General features: G+C 52.5%; 1 protein-coding gene across 2 annotated transcripts; it reads left to right on the top strand.

The window, feature by feature from the left end:
- Nucleotides 1–10,234: 10,234 nt before the first annotated feature.
- On the top strand, nt 10,235–16,524 carry LOC140709071 (uncharacterized). Of its 2 annotated transcripts, none has more exons than XM_073006606.1 (2): nt 10,235–10,998; nt 11,084–16,524. In XM_073006606.1, the coding sequence occupies exon 1, from the start codon at nt 10,235–10,237 to the stop codon at nt 10,868–10,870; it is 636 nt and encodes a 211-aa protein (XP_072862707.1). In that variant the 3' UTR covers nt 10,871–10,998; nt 11,084–16,524. The 2 variants fall into 2 exon arrangements, with proteins under 2 accessions (XP_072862707.1, XP_072862706.1); XM_073006605.1 differs by having other exon boundaries at nt 11,079–16,524.
- The last annotated feature ends 1,241 nt before the right edge of the window (nt 16,525–17,765 follow it).

The raw sequence follows: 17,765 nt of genomic DNA, 5'->3' as shown, positions 1-17,765 counted from the left end.
CGCCTCTGCCCGGACGCGCCCTCGGACGCAGGCCCCGGACCCGCCTGCCGACTCCGACCCGACCCGGGCCTCGGACCCCGGCTCGAACCCTCGTCCCTGCCAAGGCGGACCGCAGGCCCAGACTCCGACTCCAGGCCTCATTTCGAACCCGGGGGACCCGCCAGGACCCGCCCCGCCCCGCCCCGCCCGGCTGCAGACCGAACTCCCCGCCCGCCGCGGACCCGGAGCCTCAGGCCTGGTGCCGGACTCGGCCCTGCCTCGCGTGCCGGCCCTGGGGCTGCCTGGAGGAGGCGCACCGAGGCCTCCCTGCCTTCAGAGCCGCTGCGGGCCTAGGCCCAGTGCCCCACCAGGCCTGGAGCTGGCCGGCTGAGACTGGCCCGCGCCTCCGGGTGCTCCTGGTCTGCGCAAGGTCCTCACGCACTCCCGCGGCCACGTGGGTGCCTGTCGCCTGGAGCGGGGTTGGGGGAGGCCGCAGCGACACTGCTCCCCGGGTCCCGGGGCTCGTGGTCCGCCTGTGCAGGCCCCGTAAGGACCTCAGACAGCCGGGATGCAGAGGAGACGTGTATTAGTTCTTGTTTTCCTTTTTCTGCTCTTTATTTCTGTTAGGAAGCCTGTCACACGGGGAAAAAAAAAGACGCTCCATCTATGCGAACCCCACTCCCCTGGTGAGGGAAGATGGAACCCTTCAGACCCTCAGCACGTGGGCCCCCTGCCCCCCCGCCCCAACTTCTTTTTCCTCCACATCATAACCTTTCCAGCACCTGGGAACGGTTCTAGGCCAGAGGAGGATGCTAACGCCATGAATGCATCCGTTGACACGAAATTCAGGCCTTGACCATTTTACCTCTTTCTTCGTTTTTTCCTCAAATGTTGGACAAGGTTATAATTTTTATCCCAAGCAGCTTTTGAGACTTAGCACTTGTAATTTTCATAAGGGTTCTGTTTGATTTTTAAGAAGGTACTTTCTTTTGTAATTAGGTGCAAAAAGGAAAGAAGAGGAAGGACTCTTCTTGAAAGCCTTTGCCTCCCAAGACGAGCGGAATGGCTTCCAGTTCCTGGCCCGGCCAGGCAAGGAAGGCCCTCTGCCTGATTCTCACTGATTTCAGTTTTGTTCATCAGCTGTAAATATCGCCAGACTTTGCCAGGAAGACTTTTTTTGTTGGTTTTTTTTTTTTTTTTTTTTTTTTTTGAGCTTGTTGATTGCACGGTGGAATATTCTAATGTGGAATTTGGCTTTGGGAAGACTTGGTGGTCAGGAGTTGTTGGATATGCCCTGCTGTACTGAGGATGGAGCTGAGTAGGGGTCCTGCCGTGGGCCATGAGTTGGGGGAGGCAGGTGTGGCCATCACCTTCTCGGTGTGCGGTGCAAATCTCCACCTGGGAAGGAAAGCCCCTGGGAGGCATGCCTTGTAATTCTTGCCTGTCATAGAACGACTGCCAAATAGCCCGGTGCCTCTTTACCCGCCTGCCTCATTTCCGTGCATTTCTCCCAAAGCCACCACTTCTACGTAGCCTTTCTCCTTTCTGAGGAGCAATAATCCAATCTGATCAGCGAAAGTTTGCCTCCGTGGAATGCTGATGCCCAGGCTGGGGACCCCACCACCCCTCTCTCAGCAGTGCTTGCAGACATGAGATGGTGAGGGTTCTCCCAGGCTGTCCTCAACACTGATTGGCCTTTGATATTGAGACCATGGGGCAGGTGCCTGCCAGGTTCACAGAGGGCTGTAAGCAGGGATGAAGCTTGAGTGGGGCTTGGAACCACCCCGGGTGCCTGGCCAGGGAGGCTCTGGTTGCAGGGGCCGGCAGGCCTGGCAGACGAGGACAGAGGATGGGGTTATTGTGATTCTTCAGCTCAGGCAAAGCAGCTTTGTGACAAGGACTCTGGTGGGGCTATTGTGTCTGTGATTTTATACTCAAGGTCTATTCGCCCCAGTCTAGTTTTAGGGGCTGATCAGAATGCACCTGGCAGGGAAAGGTGGGCACCTCAGACAATGGAAGCTACTGCAGGGGAGATGGGGGGAGAGTTCCCAAAGCCGGACCAGCTTAAGGCAGTTCTGGGACCTAAATATCAATGGGGCTCTGTTTTGCATGGAAACTGTTCATAAAATAAGCCTATGTGTGTATGAGTGTGAAGGGGTGGATGGTGATGTTTTCCTTAAAAAAACAAAAATGACAAAAGTGTGTGTGTGTACACAGCAGTCAGGGTCCCAAGTCTGTGTAGTATCAGGCCTAGTCACCACTCCATTCACCTGGGCCTCAGTTTCCCCAGTCTTGAAAGAGCTAAGAGAGTTCTTGTTCTGTCTGCCACACAGGCCAGGAGAGTCATGTGAGGCGAGGTGAGAACACGTTGTGTAAATGATGAAGTGCTTGCTCTGCACACGTGAGGTGCTGGCCTTACTACCTTAGGAAAAACCCTCTACTCCGAGGCTGCTGTTTTAGGACTCAAATGGTTAGTGATTCACATGGTGCCGGGCACTTACTAAGTGATCAGGATGATTTTGTTGACTTGAACCGTGGTGTCAAAACCCTCTGCACTGGCTATAAGAAAGAGGTGGGCTGAGCATGGTGAGAAATGGAGTTGAAACAGAGAGCACTGCAGGCCTCTGAAGGCCTTTGAACATGACAACGAGATGGCCCCCACTTTGGGGGATTGGAGTGGACGGTTTGGAGATCCCCCTGGGATATATGCCTGAGAGCCCTACGTGTTTCTCCCGGGGTCCAAGCCTGTCGTCTGCAGTCCTCCACTGCTCTGCCCAGCTTGGACTGCGTAAGCGTCTACTGGGCCCAAACCCCAGCCCAGTCCACACACTTGGGCCGTCTCTCCTGGGGGACGGGATTGTGCAGCCTCCAGAGCTGCCTGGCAGGGGGCACACCTTCTCGGTGCCCTGGTGCCGCACTGTGCCACGCTCCCAAGACCGGCTTGCGTATGCTTTGTCCTGATGATGATGAATGAGGTCTGCCTGGCTTACCATTCACAAAATAATTCTTTATTGCAGAGAAAGCTTTTCTCTATCTGAGATCTGCCCTTGTTATCGACAGCAGTTATGCTTTCCCTGGCTTTTGGTGTTTGTGTACGTGTAATGAGGAAGGGAGTAACCCAGGGAGAACGCAGGTAGGGCCTGCTCCTTCCTCTGGGCTAGGGGCGTTCCACCAGGCCCTCGATCAACCCCCAGGCCGTAAAGGCAACAGAACATTTATCGCTACACACACGCCTATGTAGATACATTTATGCACACGAATACATATGTGTACACACACATATCCCAGAATACTGTCCTCGTAGAGCTAACGTTTGATATTCTAAGTATTAAAGTTTGAGGCACCAACAGGCTGTCTTAAAAGGCTCATTCAGCCTGTCTGCCTTGGAGCTATTTTATTTATAATTCTTCTTGTCACGTCAAAGAACTCTGTGTTTCTTGCAGACTGTGTTCGGTGGTTGAGTGTTTGGTTTTTGGCTACAGCCGGTTACTTTTTCCGAATCTGTAGGTCCAGGTGTGCGTTGACAAGGTTTTTCCCAACTCGAGAAGTTTCTCAGGGAGCCTTGGAGTCCTTCTATAAATTTGCGGCATTCTATGTGTGAGAGACGTCCAGTTTTGGAGAAGTCAAGAGAGTGAGGGAAGGAGCGTGTGGTTCTGGGTCCGCTGCCTCCTCTCAGACAGAACGTCAGCGGGCAAGGAGCGCTTGGGAAGCAGCATCTTGCAGTATATTTGGAATGCAGAGTTGAAAAATGGATGGATAAGATATTAGCAAAGGTACAAACCTTTGATGATATTCAAAAACCCCTGCCTCTGTGCATCATCGAAAACCAAGCAAAATAGGAGTGAAAATACCTATCCACATCTCAGATTACTTTGAAATCAATTTTAAAAATATATGTTCATCATGTAAATATTATATAGATGTTTATTTTCAAGGTCAGTGTCCCTTCTTGTCTGGTTGCTTACATTACCACTTTTTTGGGAGTTAAAAAAATGAACTTCCATGTTCTTTGAAAATTAGGAACTATACCAAAAGTTGCTCTATAAAATAACAAGAAACAAAAAAGCATTGGTTTTGTTCTTTGGCTTTTTTTTTTTTTTTTTTGGCAGCAATTAAATATTGTCTTATAGTGATAAGTTTAGTTAAAACACTTCTTTTCTTTCTGTAGAAAGGGTTCCTATGAAAAATCTGACCTTAACCTTGAAGTTAGCCAGATCTAAAAGCTAGATACTTGGAAATAGTCAGGAAAATGAAACTGTTTTTATATATAAATTAGTCACCTGTGTTGTGTGAAGTCACATTTGATTTTTTAAAAAATAAAATGGGAGTCTCTCAATAAATAAGACCAGTGTGGTCAAATTCCAAACAACTTGTAATTGACAGTCCCCCAAAACCAAATCCCAATTTCAGTATGAGTTCCATTTGTGGGCAGCTTAAGTTTGTTGTAGTAATTTTAAAGAAGTAATCTGTGAAATCTTGATTTTAGTAAAAATTCCTGCAACTTAATAACCAACCATTTGACTTCAAAATCAGTTTTATTCTCCTTTATTTTTTTTTCTGTTTATTCTAGAGGAATTTACCTAGCCCACTGAAGATCTGTACGATAAAATTATAAGTAGCACATAAACTTTTTAGAAAAATGTTAATTTCCCAATTTCTGATTATTCAATTTTAGAAATTATAGACGTGATCGACTAAAATTAATTCAGCACTCACTTCTTGAATGGTAATTTTTATTTTTAAAAAAGTTAGTTTGGTGCCTTTTCTCATTCCTCATTTAAAGTCAAGAATCTAGCTTTGGCATTTGATAGATGCATATATAATCAGAGATACTGGCCCGTCATCCTTAATACATATTTTCAGATTTTTGTTGTTACTTCTTTGGAATGGAAAACATGAATCGTAATTCCTCATTCCTAAGGGGAAATTTTTTCATACTAGCATGTGTTTATTAATATTATGTACAATATATTCTTATATGATTGAACACACGCCTGTCGTAGACTTCTAGTTGTTTTATGCGGTCCTTTTAATTGAAAAGTAATAATTAACCCTTTAAGAATGCTTTTGGGGTCGTTAGACTTCTTTTTGAGATACATACGCAGGTGCCGCAACATGAAACATGAATGTGGAGACTTCCAAGGCACGTTAAAGGCGGCAAAGCGCTGCTTACACAGGTTAAGAACCAGACATGTGATTGCACGCGTGTGGAGCTGGCACCATCAAAGCACGATGTGCATGACTCACAGACGCAGGCACACTTAAGTATGTTCTTTACATTGAAAAGGAAAGGAAAGAAGATAGAAAAAAATGGTGCCAGCATGCTGGGCTTTTTTTGTTTGCTGTTTTGGGGTGGGGTGCGCTAGTGCAGTGTCCGGCGTATGCTTTTGTCCTTAAACAGGCTTGTTCCCTGGTCAGAGTTTCATTATTGTTGCTGGTAAACAAATGCCAAGTTTGACAGAAAACAGTGAAATAAAGCAAAAGATTTTGAAAAATGCTTCATCATGTCAGAAGGAAAGAACCCTTTTCACGGGTGCCTGCTCACATTTCCTTGTCCAGCCTGAGACCCTATTGACTTTGAATTATCTTTTGCTGTTTTATTTCTATGAAAATCATAAACGCATGTTTGTCCAAGGCGGATTGATGCTTAGAGGTTGCGTATAAATAACTGAGAGTGAAAATAAACCCATCATGCAGTAAGAGCGTATGTTATTATGAAACAGGCCTATCAAAATGGACTCTCAAACCTGCAAACTACTTTGAAACAAAGGCAAAAGAAAAAAAAAATTATAAGCCTGGTTTGCCTTTATCCAGAGTCCCCAAAGCTGCTGAGCAACTCCTCAAAAGGCACATTGTCTAGGATGATCGAAGTGGCATCTTATCCAGGAGCCACGGAAAACTTGCAATCTCAAGTTTATTGGTCTGGCTTTAAAAACATAATTATTCTTGAATGTGCAAGTAAGTGTTCAGAACCCGAGTGAAAATGTAATTTTTCACTCACACTCGTTGTCCTTTCTTTAATTAGATTAAATGCATCTGTTTACTAAGTCCTCCTAACATCTTGGATACTGAAAAATTTAAACTATTAAATGTCGATCCGTTGAGAAAAAAGAAACTAAACCGAAGCACCCCCCTCAGCCTTCTGAGGCTGGACTGTGGGCTAGGGGCTGGCGGAGAAAGCAAGGCAGCAGGAAGTTGCCGGCTCCATTCCCATTAGGCAGATCTGGGGAGAAATCAGGAAAAAAATAACTGTATAAAGCTGATACTGTAAACATTCTAGTACAGCAACAGCCTTCCTAGAGCTTATTTTCAAACATCTGACCTCAGGCATGGCTGTGGCCCACAGGCAAAAACCAAGTTTTTCTTCCTGGAAACTTGTCCATCATAGTGCTCAACGACAATGTAAATTTTCCAGGTTTTCTTGTTGATAATTTGAGCATACTTTAAAAAATATTATTTACTTTGAATAATATGATACCAAATAGACAAAAACAAGCTAACCTGAATATTACCCAGTGGAATTACCTGAGTGCTATGATTTTTGCTGAATAAAGCAGCATTTGATTTCTGCATTTGCAACCAAATTATATGTAAATCCTTGCCAAGTACAGGGGGAAATTTTTTTTAAAAAGTGTGTGTTCTTGAATATTGTTCTGACTTATCTGATTTCTTGCTTTACCAAATAAAAACTGTAAGTGGAAAAAAGGCATTAAATTAACTTATTACGGTGTGAGAGCAAGAAAAAAAAAATCAGTTAATAAAAAGAAGGTTAGCAAGCCAGTATGATTATACAATGATTTCAGGTGAAAATTACAAAGCTAATATCCTGGCATTTAGTCACTGCGTTCAGTAATGATATAGTTGTCAAATCTGTATTTGTGCCAATGGAACAAAAGTTGTAAGTGGCATAATAGAAGATAATCTCTTTTTCTTTGTGGCTTTTTAAATTCAATGTTTTAATCCACCCATTTAATCACAAAACATATATCACATTAGTTATAATATTTATAGTGTTTAGGAACGTGATTATAAATAGATTATAGTGTGGTTGTTGGATGCGGTCTTTTTTTTCCTTTTTTCCCTTGAACGTGTATCTCCGAGGTATGCATCATTTCTAGAGATTGCCCTTGAGAACAGTTTTATTGAGAATAGTAACCATATATTTATGTTCAGAATCCCCATTTGGTCGTTACCGGGTGTGCTCATTATTTTGGAAAAACAAGATTCCATATTAAAAGGCCTGGTGCTTATGATGTTTAGATCTCTGCATTCATCTCAGTTTCTAAAGCATTTTTGTTCTTCTGGAGTCCCTAAACTTGCTAAACCACAAAATATCTGTAGTATGTTTTTTAAAGTAGTTGAACCATACAGTAACGATGGGGTACAGGAGGAGTTTATAGAGCAGTTAGTGGTTGAGTTCTGCCTTGGTGTGGCCGGGTTAGGAGGGGCTACAGGGGCATATGTGGAGCTTTGGGCGCTGCTGGGCACAGACTCATCCTGTGGGAATGTGTGCTTTTACCCCACACTTCCTATCTGGGGCTGAAATTTTTAATAGTGAAGAAAGAAAATTATAAAGCACAGTGCTAGACAGGATTGATTTCCCCTGCTGTATTGCTAGAAGGTAGACACTGCATGTCTGAGACTCAGGCTGCGGAGAGAGCAGTGCCCTTTTCTGGGGAAGCACAGAGCTCCTGAGCGTCCAGTTCTGGGCCCCACAGCCCTTGGAGCTGGGGGGTGAGGGGGAGACACAAGACCTTCCTCAGGAAAAGAGGGCGACCCACGCGATGGTGAAGCCACCAGGCAGCTGTGGAAAGGGAAAGTCGGTCCGGATTCCAATGAAAAGATTAATTGGAAAACATTTCTACTCCATTTTCTAAAACTGAGTTTTCCCATAGCAAAAAATAAATAAACCTATCCCTAGAATTCCTTCAGCTTCTAGAAAGAAGATGCTATGCTAAGATTCCAGTCCCCACCGCCCCAACTCCCAGGAAAGCAACTGGGAAGGTTTCTTAACATACCCTGAGTTCTTCCTTCCCTCCCCCCAAATTTTCTGTGTCATGGGGTGGAGGCAGTGGTGTGTCTATCAGGGTGGCTGGCACAATTCACAGCCACAATCATGGGGGTCTAGCGAGCTGTGGAAGGCAGCTCAGTGGGCAGCGAGGCCCTGGCAGAGTTGCCTGGCTGCCCCAGCCCAGCGTTGCCCTCCTGGGCAGTCTAATCCAACGTGAAATGAAGTTTCCTGGGAAGCAGGGCACACGAGGAACTTTTGAATTTACCAATGGCATAAAAAGTATATATATTTTTATGACAACGGGCAAGTTTCAATTGGTTGGCAGAAATGGCGAGATGTGACGTCAAGGGACACTGGTTAGAATGCCAAGGCCGGCGGCGGGGGGTTGGGGGGAGACAAGCACAGAGAGACTTTGGGATGGGACCCGGGAGGCCTTGTTTCTCTCGGGCCCTGGCCGCCAACGGGCCGTCGCAGGCGTCTGGGGACAGCCAGCTCCATGCGGCTCTGAGCCAGGGCATGCTAGGGCAGGGGGACCGGGTCTGCGAATAGTGACTCTGTGTCCGAATAGTGACTGTGTCCGCGTGCGTCCCCGAGAGCCGGAGGCCCAGGCCGGCCCCTCTGCGGTTTGGGAACCACTCGGGCGCCTCTGTGGAGCGGGCGGGAAAAGACGCCGCGGCCTCCTTGGCATTCTAACCCGTGTCCGGACCCTAGAGGCCAGCCGGTCCCGACCACCCGGAGGGCCTGGGAAGGAATCGTGTGGCCCGGGGCCAGCAGTGTCGCCATCGGGCTCTGAGAGAGCAAAGCTGCGGCCTTGAACTTCTCCCCACAGCTCCTGTGCCCTGAGTCGGGGAAGCAGGAAGTTGTTTCCACTGGGAAGGAAGAGAGCGCGCTCGGAGCTGGGCAGCGGCTCCGGGCACCGCGTCCCCGCCCATCCCACGCCTCCCGGGGCACCGTGAACAACCCCCCAACCCAACTCCTCCAGGCACCTTGCGCGCCCCTCTTACATCTCCCGGCACTGTGCGCTGACCCCTGCCTCCGCAGGCCGGCTCCCGTGTGCCGGGTCCCGACTCCCACCCCTCTGGGCACCCCTCGCTCCGAGGAGCCCGCAGTGTCCTGGAAGCCACCGCGGGGTCGCCCATGCGCGAACTCCGCCCTGGGGGAAGCCCGCTGCCACTGTCGGCCCCGAGCGCTGTCCCGGGGCTGCGTCGAGAGGTCCGCAGCGCACACTGTTCCCCGCGGGGACGAGCCCGGAGAGCCTGGCCGCTGTCCGCGACGCGCTCGGGGCTGCGGGCACCAGGCTGCGGGGATTGCAGGGACCGTCGGTCAGCCACGGGTCCCCGAGCCGGGCCCGAGCGTGCGCGCGCGTCCCGCTGCCCGCAATCATGGCAGCCGGCGCCTTGGAGCGCAGCCGCCGAGCGCGCCCCAGCAGCCGCCTCGGTGCCAGGGCGGCAGGGGCGGGCCGGGCCGGGCGCTCGCGCCCGCCCGCCTTGGCCGCGCGGGCCCCGGGGCGCGAAACGGAAAGCCGCTGGGTCCCCGCGGCGCGGTGCCCCTGCCCGGGGCGGGCGGCGGGAGGGGCTGCGGGGCGGGGACGCGCTGGCGAGGAGCGCCCGGGGCGGCGTGCCCGCGGGGACGCGCACGCGGGGCTGCGGGGCGAGGCGCGGGGCCCGGGCGGCGAATCCGCTGCTCGCGCCGCCTGCCCCGCCCGCGCGCGCCGTCCCGGGGTAGGGGGCGGTGGAGGGGGGAACCCAGGAGGGGCGGCGCCCGGTCCTCACCCGCAGCGGGCACGGCGGGGGCCGCGGGCGGCCTCGTTGGTATTCCGGGCGCGGTTGCAGCCCCGATCTCCCCTCAGAACAGGGGTGCCCGGGCGCGCGGGCACGGCCGCCGCTCTCGGGCGGTCTCCACGGGCTGCGGGGCCCGCAGGCGCCTTGCTTTCCCCGTCCCCTCCTCCCTGGGTCCCCAGTACTCCCTCCCCCGCTCCGATCCGGCGGCGAAGGGGTGGGCAGGGAAACGCGCTCTCTGGGACAGGTGCCAACTCCGAGACAAAAGACATAAAATAGGCGGCAACGGGGGAAGCGCGGCCGGCGCGCTCGGGCGGGGACGGCGCCGCCGCGGGGGCCGCATCCTCGGTGCCGACCCGGGAAAGTTTGGGAAGTCGCCGCGGCGGCTTCGCAGCGGCGGGGGATGCGCGGCCCGGGTCGCCCTCCGCGCCGCGCTAGCCCTCTCCGCGCCGCTGCTGAATAATTCATGGCGCGGCCGCCGGCCATTAGCATGCACCGGGCGCGCGGCGCGTCTGTGCCAAGCCGCCGCCGCATTCGGCGCCCCGGCAGCGCGAGACGAGCGGCCGCGCGGCGGCCGGGCCCACGCTGTCCCCGCGCTCGCCTGCCCGGTGGCGCCCATTGTGCCCCGACCCGCCCCGCGGGGCTGTCCCCAAGCCTGCCTGCATCCCGCCGCCCGCCCGACGGCCCGGCTCTGCAAGTCCTGGCCCGCGACGCCCGCCCCGGAATGCACGTGAACTTGGAGAAAGTCGCTGGGCGCGCCGGCCGGGCTCTCCGCGGCAGGGCGTGGGCGTCCCCGGGACGGCGCGCTTTCGTTTTCGTCTGGGACAAAGGTCCCTTGCGGCGCGCGGACGCCGTGACCGGGTCCTGCGGGCCACTCTCTGGCGCAGTCGGGTCGCTAAGCGCAGGGAAGCCGGAGCCCGAAGGCAAGGACCGACGCGGCGCGGGGCCGGGGAAGTGGGGCCTGGGCCGTGCGCTTCGCCAGCGGCGGTCCAGAGCAGTCCCACCCTGCGGAGTTGCGGGAACTGGCCCCTCTCTGTCGTCCGCCGCTTCAACGCGTGAAGAGGGTGAGCATTTGGAACCCAGGACTCAGACCGCTAGCTGAGGGCCTGTGCCGCTCTGGGCACGCGAGCGCGGCGCCGGCGGCGGCCAGGCGCGGTCCTCCCGCAAGGGCAGGGCTGTCGACCTGTGCGCCCCAGGTCACGATCGGGTTCACTGCGACTCCCGAGGACGGTAAGTGCATTTCTCACTTTCGCTACTTAGTGAGTATTTAAATATTAATGAAGAGATCACTAAGAGGGACACTTCCGTAGGGCAGGCCTTCCACAGACCAGGGAACGCACCGAGGAGGTTGCTCTTGAACCTGAAGCCGCACCAGCTTGCGAAAACTCCACTCGGCATTAATCTGGATCTTGGAATTTGTGAAGCACAGCTTCTAATCTCAGGTGTGCAGGCTATTTGCCAGAGAGAATCTTGTTGAACACGTAAAATAAGCGTTAGCAGACATCTTAAACACAATGGGAAGAAAAAAGAAAACATCTGTTTTTAGAATTTATTTTTATTTTTTTTATTTTTTGGTTAGATGTGTTTGGAAAGGTTATTGGCAAGCTACACTTCTTTCCTGGAAAATTGAAATATTCCATTTAATTTCTAAACCCACACTGCTGATTTTTTCCTCCTGGTCAGACACTTGGGGAGAGCTGATTTAAGCGGGGATCCTCGGTTCGGCGTTGGCGGCATTTGGGCCGGTTCAGTGAAAGGCCCTTGTGTGGAAGCTGCTGTTTATAGTGGTGTAAAACGAAAAACAACTCATAACTTTTTGTAATAAATGCCCCTTTATAGGTGCCTCACACACAGGCCCAGCCAGTGGCCCTGGGGAGTTTGTGAGGAGCAAGAAAGGGGTGAAGGAATGCTTGCTTGCTATGATTATAGGGTTTCAAGGTAACATGGAGATTAATTTTTTCATAGTTGGGTTTCAAAAGCCAAGGCAGCCTGCAGGCCAGCAATAGCTTCATTTTATTTTAGTTCATTGGTTCTAGCTCTTTGGGGTTTAAAATATGTTTGTCCGTGTGTGTACGGAGCTGGGGTTAAAATGAAACCCCAAACAGTGGGGGATTGAGCCTGCTTTTTAATATGATTGTGCCACAGGTGCAATTTCCCCCCTGCCCTCCCCACCTTACTGAGGTGGTTTGGATAACCTTGCTGGGTGCTTTCACCACAAAATAATGGGGGGCCTATTTCCATAACACCCCAGGGCTATGAGCTGGCCCTTGGAGGCTGTGTTTCTGGGAACATGGACAGAGGCCTGGGTAGTCCAGACTTACCTCATGCCTCCCTTCCCCTCAGCTGCCTAGTGCCCTCCCCAAGAACCCCACGGACTGAGGGGACCATTTCAGTCGGGTCCAGCCAGCCACGGCCGGAGGTGGAAGTTTACCTCTGTGCTGGAGGAACTAACCTTGGCCGTCTTTTTTGTTGGGCTGCCTCCCCCGCTGCCCCGTCGCCCCATTTTGAGTTTTTATTTATGACTTTATGAGACGCAGTTAGCAGATGTGAAACCTGGGGTGGGACATTCTGGGGCGATCTCAGAATCGGGGTGCAGCTGCGGAAGGCATGCCATGATAGCCGGGAGCTTCTGCTTGGCATAGCGTTGGCAGTGACGAGGTTGGTAATTAGAAGAAGCTCAAGTTCCACCGGGGCCTTGCCTATAAAATGCTGGAGACGTTTACCCGGAGCCCACAGCAGACGGAACATAGCACGGAGGACAGGAATGGTGTGGTGCTCTGCTGAGGCTGCGGGGCGTCCCTCTGGATTAAAACAGATCCCGAAACAAGCGGCATCCAGCTCCCCTGCTGGACAGGCCAGACCCAGGGCGAGCCAGGCAAAGGCCTGAGCGTCAGAGGAGGCAGTCTCCAGGGCCGCTGAGTGAGGGCTGCTATTCGTCAAAGCTCCAGAGCCCCGTCTCCTGCCACACAGTGTGCCCCTGGCCCATGAAATGGGATGAGGTCAAGATTCTGCAGCCAACAGTTGGGGCCAGCGCTGGGCAGAGAGGCCCTGGCGAGGCCCCGTCCTGCCTTTGTCCATGTTCCTTCGAGCCAGCTTAGCCTGACAGAGTCTCAGGGTCCCACCAGGGGCTTCCCAGTGGTGGTGGAATCTCCCATCCCGGCACAATTCATTTTTGAGGGCACACACACACAAGAGAAGGCTCTGAAAATGAAACTGGCGCTTGTCTGTTTTTTAAATCACTTCTGGATTTAACATCAAGAATGTGGAAAGCAGGGGGCGAGGGCCACATGCACTATGGTGTGGGCTGGTGGAAGGATGGGCCCTGGTTTTTCTGGTTTTGTTTTAAACCAGGGCCTACCCCAGGATAGTCCCTCGCCTGTGCTGGGGCCTCACCAGGCTCCAGCCCCTCCTGGGTGAGAAGGGTCTCCAGGGTGCTGGTGGGGATGAGCTGGGCTCCACTTGGGCAGTGCCCCTCCGCCATGGTGAGGTCTCATGCCTGAGCAGGTGCAGGCTAGCAGTTTGCCTTGCTCCACAGGAACAGCATGGGTGCTTTGCAGCAGGGTTACTTTTTATGTGGTTTGCACCTGGCTGGGTCAGGCTGTCTGTGTGAACCTTTCTCACTCCCTCCGACCCCTTAAAGGGCACTGGAGCCTGTCCCAGCCCAGCATGGATGGGGCGTGACTGGAAGGCAGACCGTGTGGCCCAGGAGGAACTGGGAAGAGCTCTGCCCACCCAGATCACCCAGATGGGCACCCTGCCTGGGCAGGTGCTGCCTCGTGTCCGGTGCAATGTCCTCTCGTGCAGTGTAGACGCATGCCTGTGCTGAAGGGTGGCCTCTAGGAAGGGAGGGGTCCTTCCAGGCCAGGCAAGAAACACCATAAAGCCACCGTGCTTCCTTGGGGTGTTGGGTTTTGAGGGTTCTTTGCACGTTTGGGGAGAGAGGAGAATGCTTTTTCCGAAATCGCAGCAAGCTGGAGTCAGCACCCTGGGCTTCAGTCTGCCCCTGCCTCTGCCTGGGTGACCGTGGCACATTTGAGTTCCTCCCTGAGCCTGGATTCTGAGCTCTAAAGCGGGAAGAGTGTTAACACACCTCAGAGACCTCAGACATTATTTCCATAAAGCACCATTCCAGGCACGTTGTCGGGGAGGGGCGGGACATAAATGGCTACTGCTATTGTCACTTATTGTTGTCAACAATAATCACTGTTTTTGCTTAATATTTATTTTATTTACCACTACTATTATTTTATATATTGTATGATGTTATATTCTGAGTAACAGATAACCCAACTTCAGTCTCACCAGAAAATGAACCAAGAAGTTTACTCTCCCAACCCCACAAGTGGGAGCAAAGTGGACCTTGATGGTATCTCTCAGGTGGACAGGCAGGAGCTCACAGAGCCCGCACTTTCCTCATCACAGGGACTTGGTGTGAATGTGGCTTCCAGATGCATCTTGCACCTCACCTTGGGTACACAAGATGAGACCAGGGTCTCCTTGGGGACCTGGGAAGTGCTGACGGAGGAGGCACCCCTTCCCAGGGGCAGGACGGAAAGCACACCTGGGTGCTGGCCTTGGGTCTGACCTTTGTCCTCCCACTCACTTCAGGGGCAGGAAAGAACAGGGTAGGACGTCCTGGTGCAGGGTCCCAGAGCGGCCACACCAGCCACCAGCGTCCTCGCTGGAAATGCAGATGGTGATTTGGTGGGAGGATTTTACCACTCTGACGAGCTAATTGTTCTTTGGCCTGGTACGTTAACCAAAATGCTTGCTTTGGAGTTTTCCCTCCTAGCTGGTCGTTCAGGAAGACCCAGCAAGATCGTCCTTGCTGAAAACATCTTGTCGGAATAAGAGAGAGCTCTAAATGGCATTGGTCATGGTTTCTGATGTTATAGAACTGAGCAGAGAGAAAAAGCAACAATTGTCTCCAAGCAGAGACAATGGATCTTTCATATGAAATATTTATTTTCAGAGCTGCCCAGTGTTCCCTGGGCTGGGACAGTCTGTGGAGCTCGAGCGTCCGGGAATGGCAGGCCCTAAACGTGTAGTTGGAGACAGAGATTTAGAGAAGAAAAAAGGAAGTCTCCTGACCCATGGTTCTTGAACAATTTCAGTGCGCACGTCTGGCTTTCTTTGTTGAATGGAGGCTAAGCTTGCAGGAGTTAATTTTGTTTTCTTCCATGATTTCTTTTTAAAAGCCACAGGGCTTCACTTGCGAGTGCTAGAATGATGGCCAGGTTTGGGATCGTGGGCCGGATGGGGCCTCCCTCGGCCAGGCCCAGTTGGCCTTAGCCGGCTGGGTCACAAAATGGAAGTGTGAGGAAAAATAGAGCCCAGAAGAGGAAGGGTCTGTCCCCAAAGGGCTAAGGGAGAGGCCATCGAGAGGGCGATTTGGGCCAATATTTGTGGTTTACCAGTGTCTACTCCTCCCCAAATTCCATTCTCAGATGAACCTGGGAGTGGCCCGTAGGTTGTGGGAGAGTCCAGCCTGACTTGGTGAAGCCACGCACAGGCAAACACCCTTCCGGGCTAGAGAAGGTGTTTTTGTAACTCTGACAAATGTGGCCCAGAGTTAGGGCTCCGTGAATATTTCCTGAATTGATAGAATGAAGAGGCCTACACACGAGCCATCCCCCGGCCCCTTCTCCGAGGTGCGGGAGGAGCTGCCCCGGGGAAGCCAGGCCAGAGCTCAGGCTCGCCTTAGCAGATTTAGGAGGAGTGGGCCGTGCTGGGGCTGTAGTGAAGCATTCCTGTGGTGCCAGGGGAGCGCTGGGAAGGCTGAGGTGGCCCATCGGCCGGGGACACCCAGCGCATTAGGGGGACCTGTCTGGACACCCCAGCGAGGCCTTGAAGGAGGACAGATGAGGGAGTGGCCCTGATCAGGTGGGGGACCAGGGTCACCCAAGCAGTATTCTTGGCCAAGTATAATATTTGGCTTCAGAAATGAGGGTTTTTTTTTTTTTTTTTTGGTCAATCGGCTGTCACATGTTTTATTTTGCTTTCAATGCCAGAGCTTCTCAGTTTGGCCCCTGTAGCCCTTTACGTCAGCCCACTCAGAAAAGAGCTCTCTTTCCGGGTGTCCAGGAGCCTCTGATGCTATAGGCAGAATTGGTATAATGGAAATCATGAAAAAGAATGAAATCTTGTGACAATGGGCAAAAAAAAAAAAAAAAACCAGGTGTCTAGTCACTTTTTTTGTGCATGGTGGGAGGCAGTTTGAAAGTAAAACGAAAATTGGGGATGGGAAGCTTCTTGGTGGGGTCTGAACTGGGGAGTCTCATCTTCCTGACCACCCAGGAGCCTGTGTGGAGAGAGTGGCTGGGCCCACTGTCCAGCCAGCGCCGAGAGGATTTCTGAGTAGAGATGTGACCGCAGGGTCACCGGTTAGTGTCGTAAAGTAAGACCGGTGGTTGTGGTTACTAAATGTGTGCATGAGATCTACATGGTAAAAAAGCCAAACAATTTTTTTTTTAAGCAGTGATAGAATTTTCCCTCCAGATTTAAAAAGAATCATCCCCCGATGCTTTTGGTTTTCTAAAACCAGGGCTTTTTTTTTTTTTTTTTTTGCCTGTGGAACGCCCTTTCCCTAATTCTGGCATTTCAGATGGCAGGAAGAGCATTTAGCTGAAATATTTACCTGCTGATTTGGGGCTCTTAAATTTAGAATCCCCTTTCATGTGTTTAAGAGAGATATTTACATTCAAATCAGCGTTTTATAATTACATTTTAAATTATAATAAAATGATGGTGCTGGCGCTCCAGTTTCCCATGTATTTTAACTGTAAGAGAAGCTGTCGTGAATTGAATGGGGGCTGCCCATCACCCAGAGCCCCCCCCCGCCCACCGTGTGGGTTCTGGCCTGCAGGGCACACGTGTGTCCTGAGCATGGCGGTTACATGGGTGTTACCTTTGGGGCCCTCCCTCCACTGCCAGGAGAAGGGCCTGACGGGGATTCTGGCCCCACACAGTGCGATGGTTGCCCGGCTTCACCACCTGCAGCTCCATCTGAGAAGGTCCTGATATGGGCTGGGGTCCAGGCCCACTGCCTTCGTGTCCTGAGCCCCACAGTGGCCTGCAGGCCTGCTTTGGAAGCCATTATCTCCTGGGCGGCCAGCCGGGCACAGCAGTGGACACTTCTGGTCGAAGCGGTTCTGCACGTAGGGGGACGGTCATCTCCTCCTGCAACCGTAACCCAGGCCCTGCCTCCCCTGCCGTGCCCCTGTGGGTCCCACTGTTGCCATCTCATCCTCAGTGGCTTCCCGATGTTGCTTGCTGGCAGAACAGGCCCCGCACCGTGGAGCATGGGGGACCCTTCCCCTCCCAGGGCCAGACTCTTGGCAGCCAGGCCAAGCCGCTGCTGGAATGGAATTCCCGGCGTTCCTGTTGGGGCGCATGGCATCAGAGTCCTACCTGCTTTGTCTCTGGCATCAGCTGGCGAGCCAGTCACGTGGCCGTGTGCGTGAGACCAGAGCCCAGGACTGATGGCTCCTCCCGGGCAGCTTCCTCCTCGCTCACTCACCCCCACACCCTTTTTTTTGGCTTTCAGCAGGACCAGCTCTGAGCAGGCGTAAAACAGTGTTAAAACAATCCAGGCAGCAGGGAGCTCCTGTCCACTGTGGCAGGCTCTCACAGTCCACTCGGACTCTCGCGGTCCACCTAGACCACCCTTTACCTCGAGTCCTTATGGACAGAAAGGCCCTGATGTGTCCCGTACACCCAGGAGTCAGGCCCAGAACAAGGCAATGGTCACTCCATGCCATTCCCTCTGGTGCAGAGCTGGCCCTGCCTGCCCCTAGACGGCCATGGGGTGGGTGGCACTGCTTCCTGGGGAACCCCTTCCCACACTTCCAGCCTTATTGCTCACTCACACAAGGACACCCCAGTGGTCACTGCTGCAGCTCCCGGTCACGTAGAGGGTGAGAAGGGAGAGCTGGACAAACAGGTGACCCAGCAGACCCAGCCTGATGCCCGCAGGAGAGAGCAATGGGGTCTGATAT

The sequence above is a fragment of the Chlorocebus sabaeus genome, chromosome 19, assembly GCF_047675955.1.
Source record: "Chlorocebus sabaeus isolate Y175 chromosome 19, mChlSab1.0.hap1, whole genome shotgun sequence".
NCBI lineage: Eukaryota > Metazoa > Chordata > Mammalia > Primates > Cercopithecidae > Chlorocebus > Chlorocebus sabaeus.
Note: the sequence above shows the minus strand (reverse complement) of the source record. Positions and strands in the feature narration are given on the sequence as shown.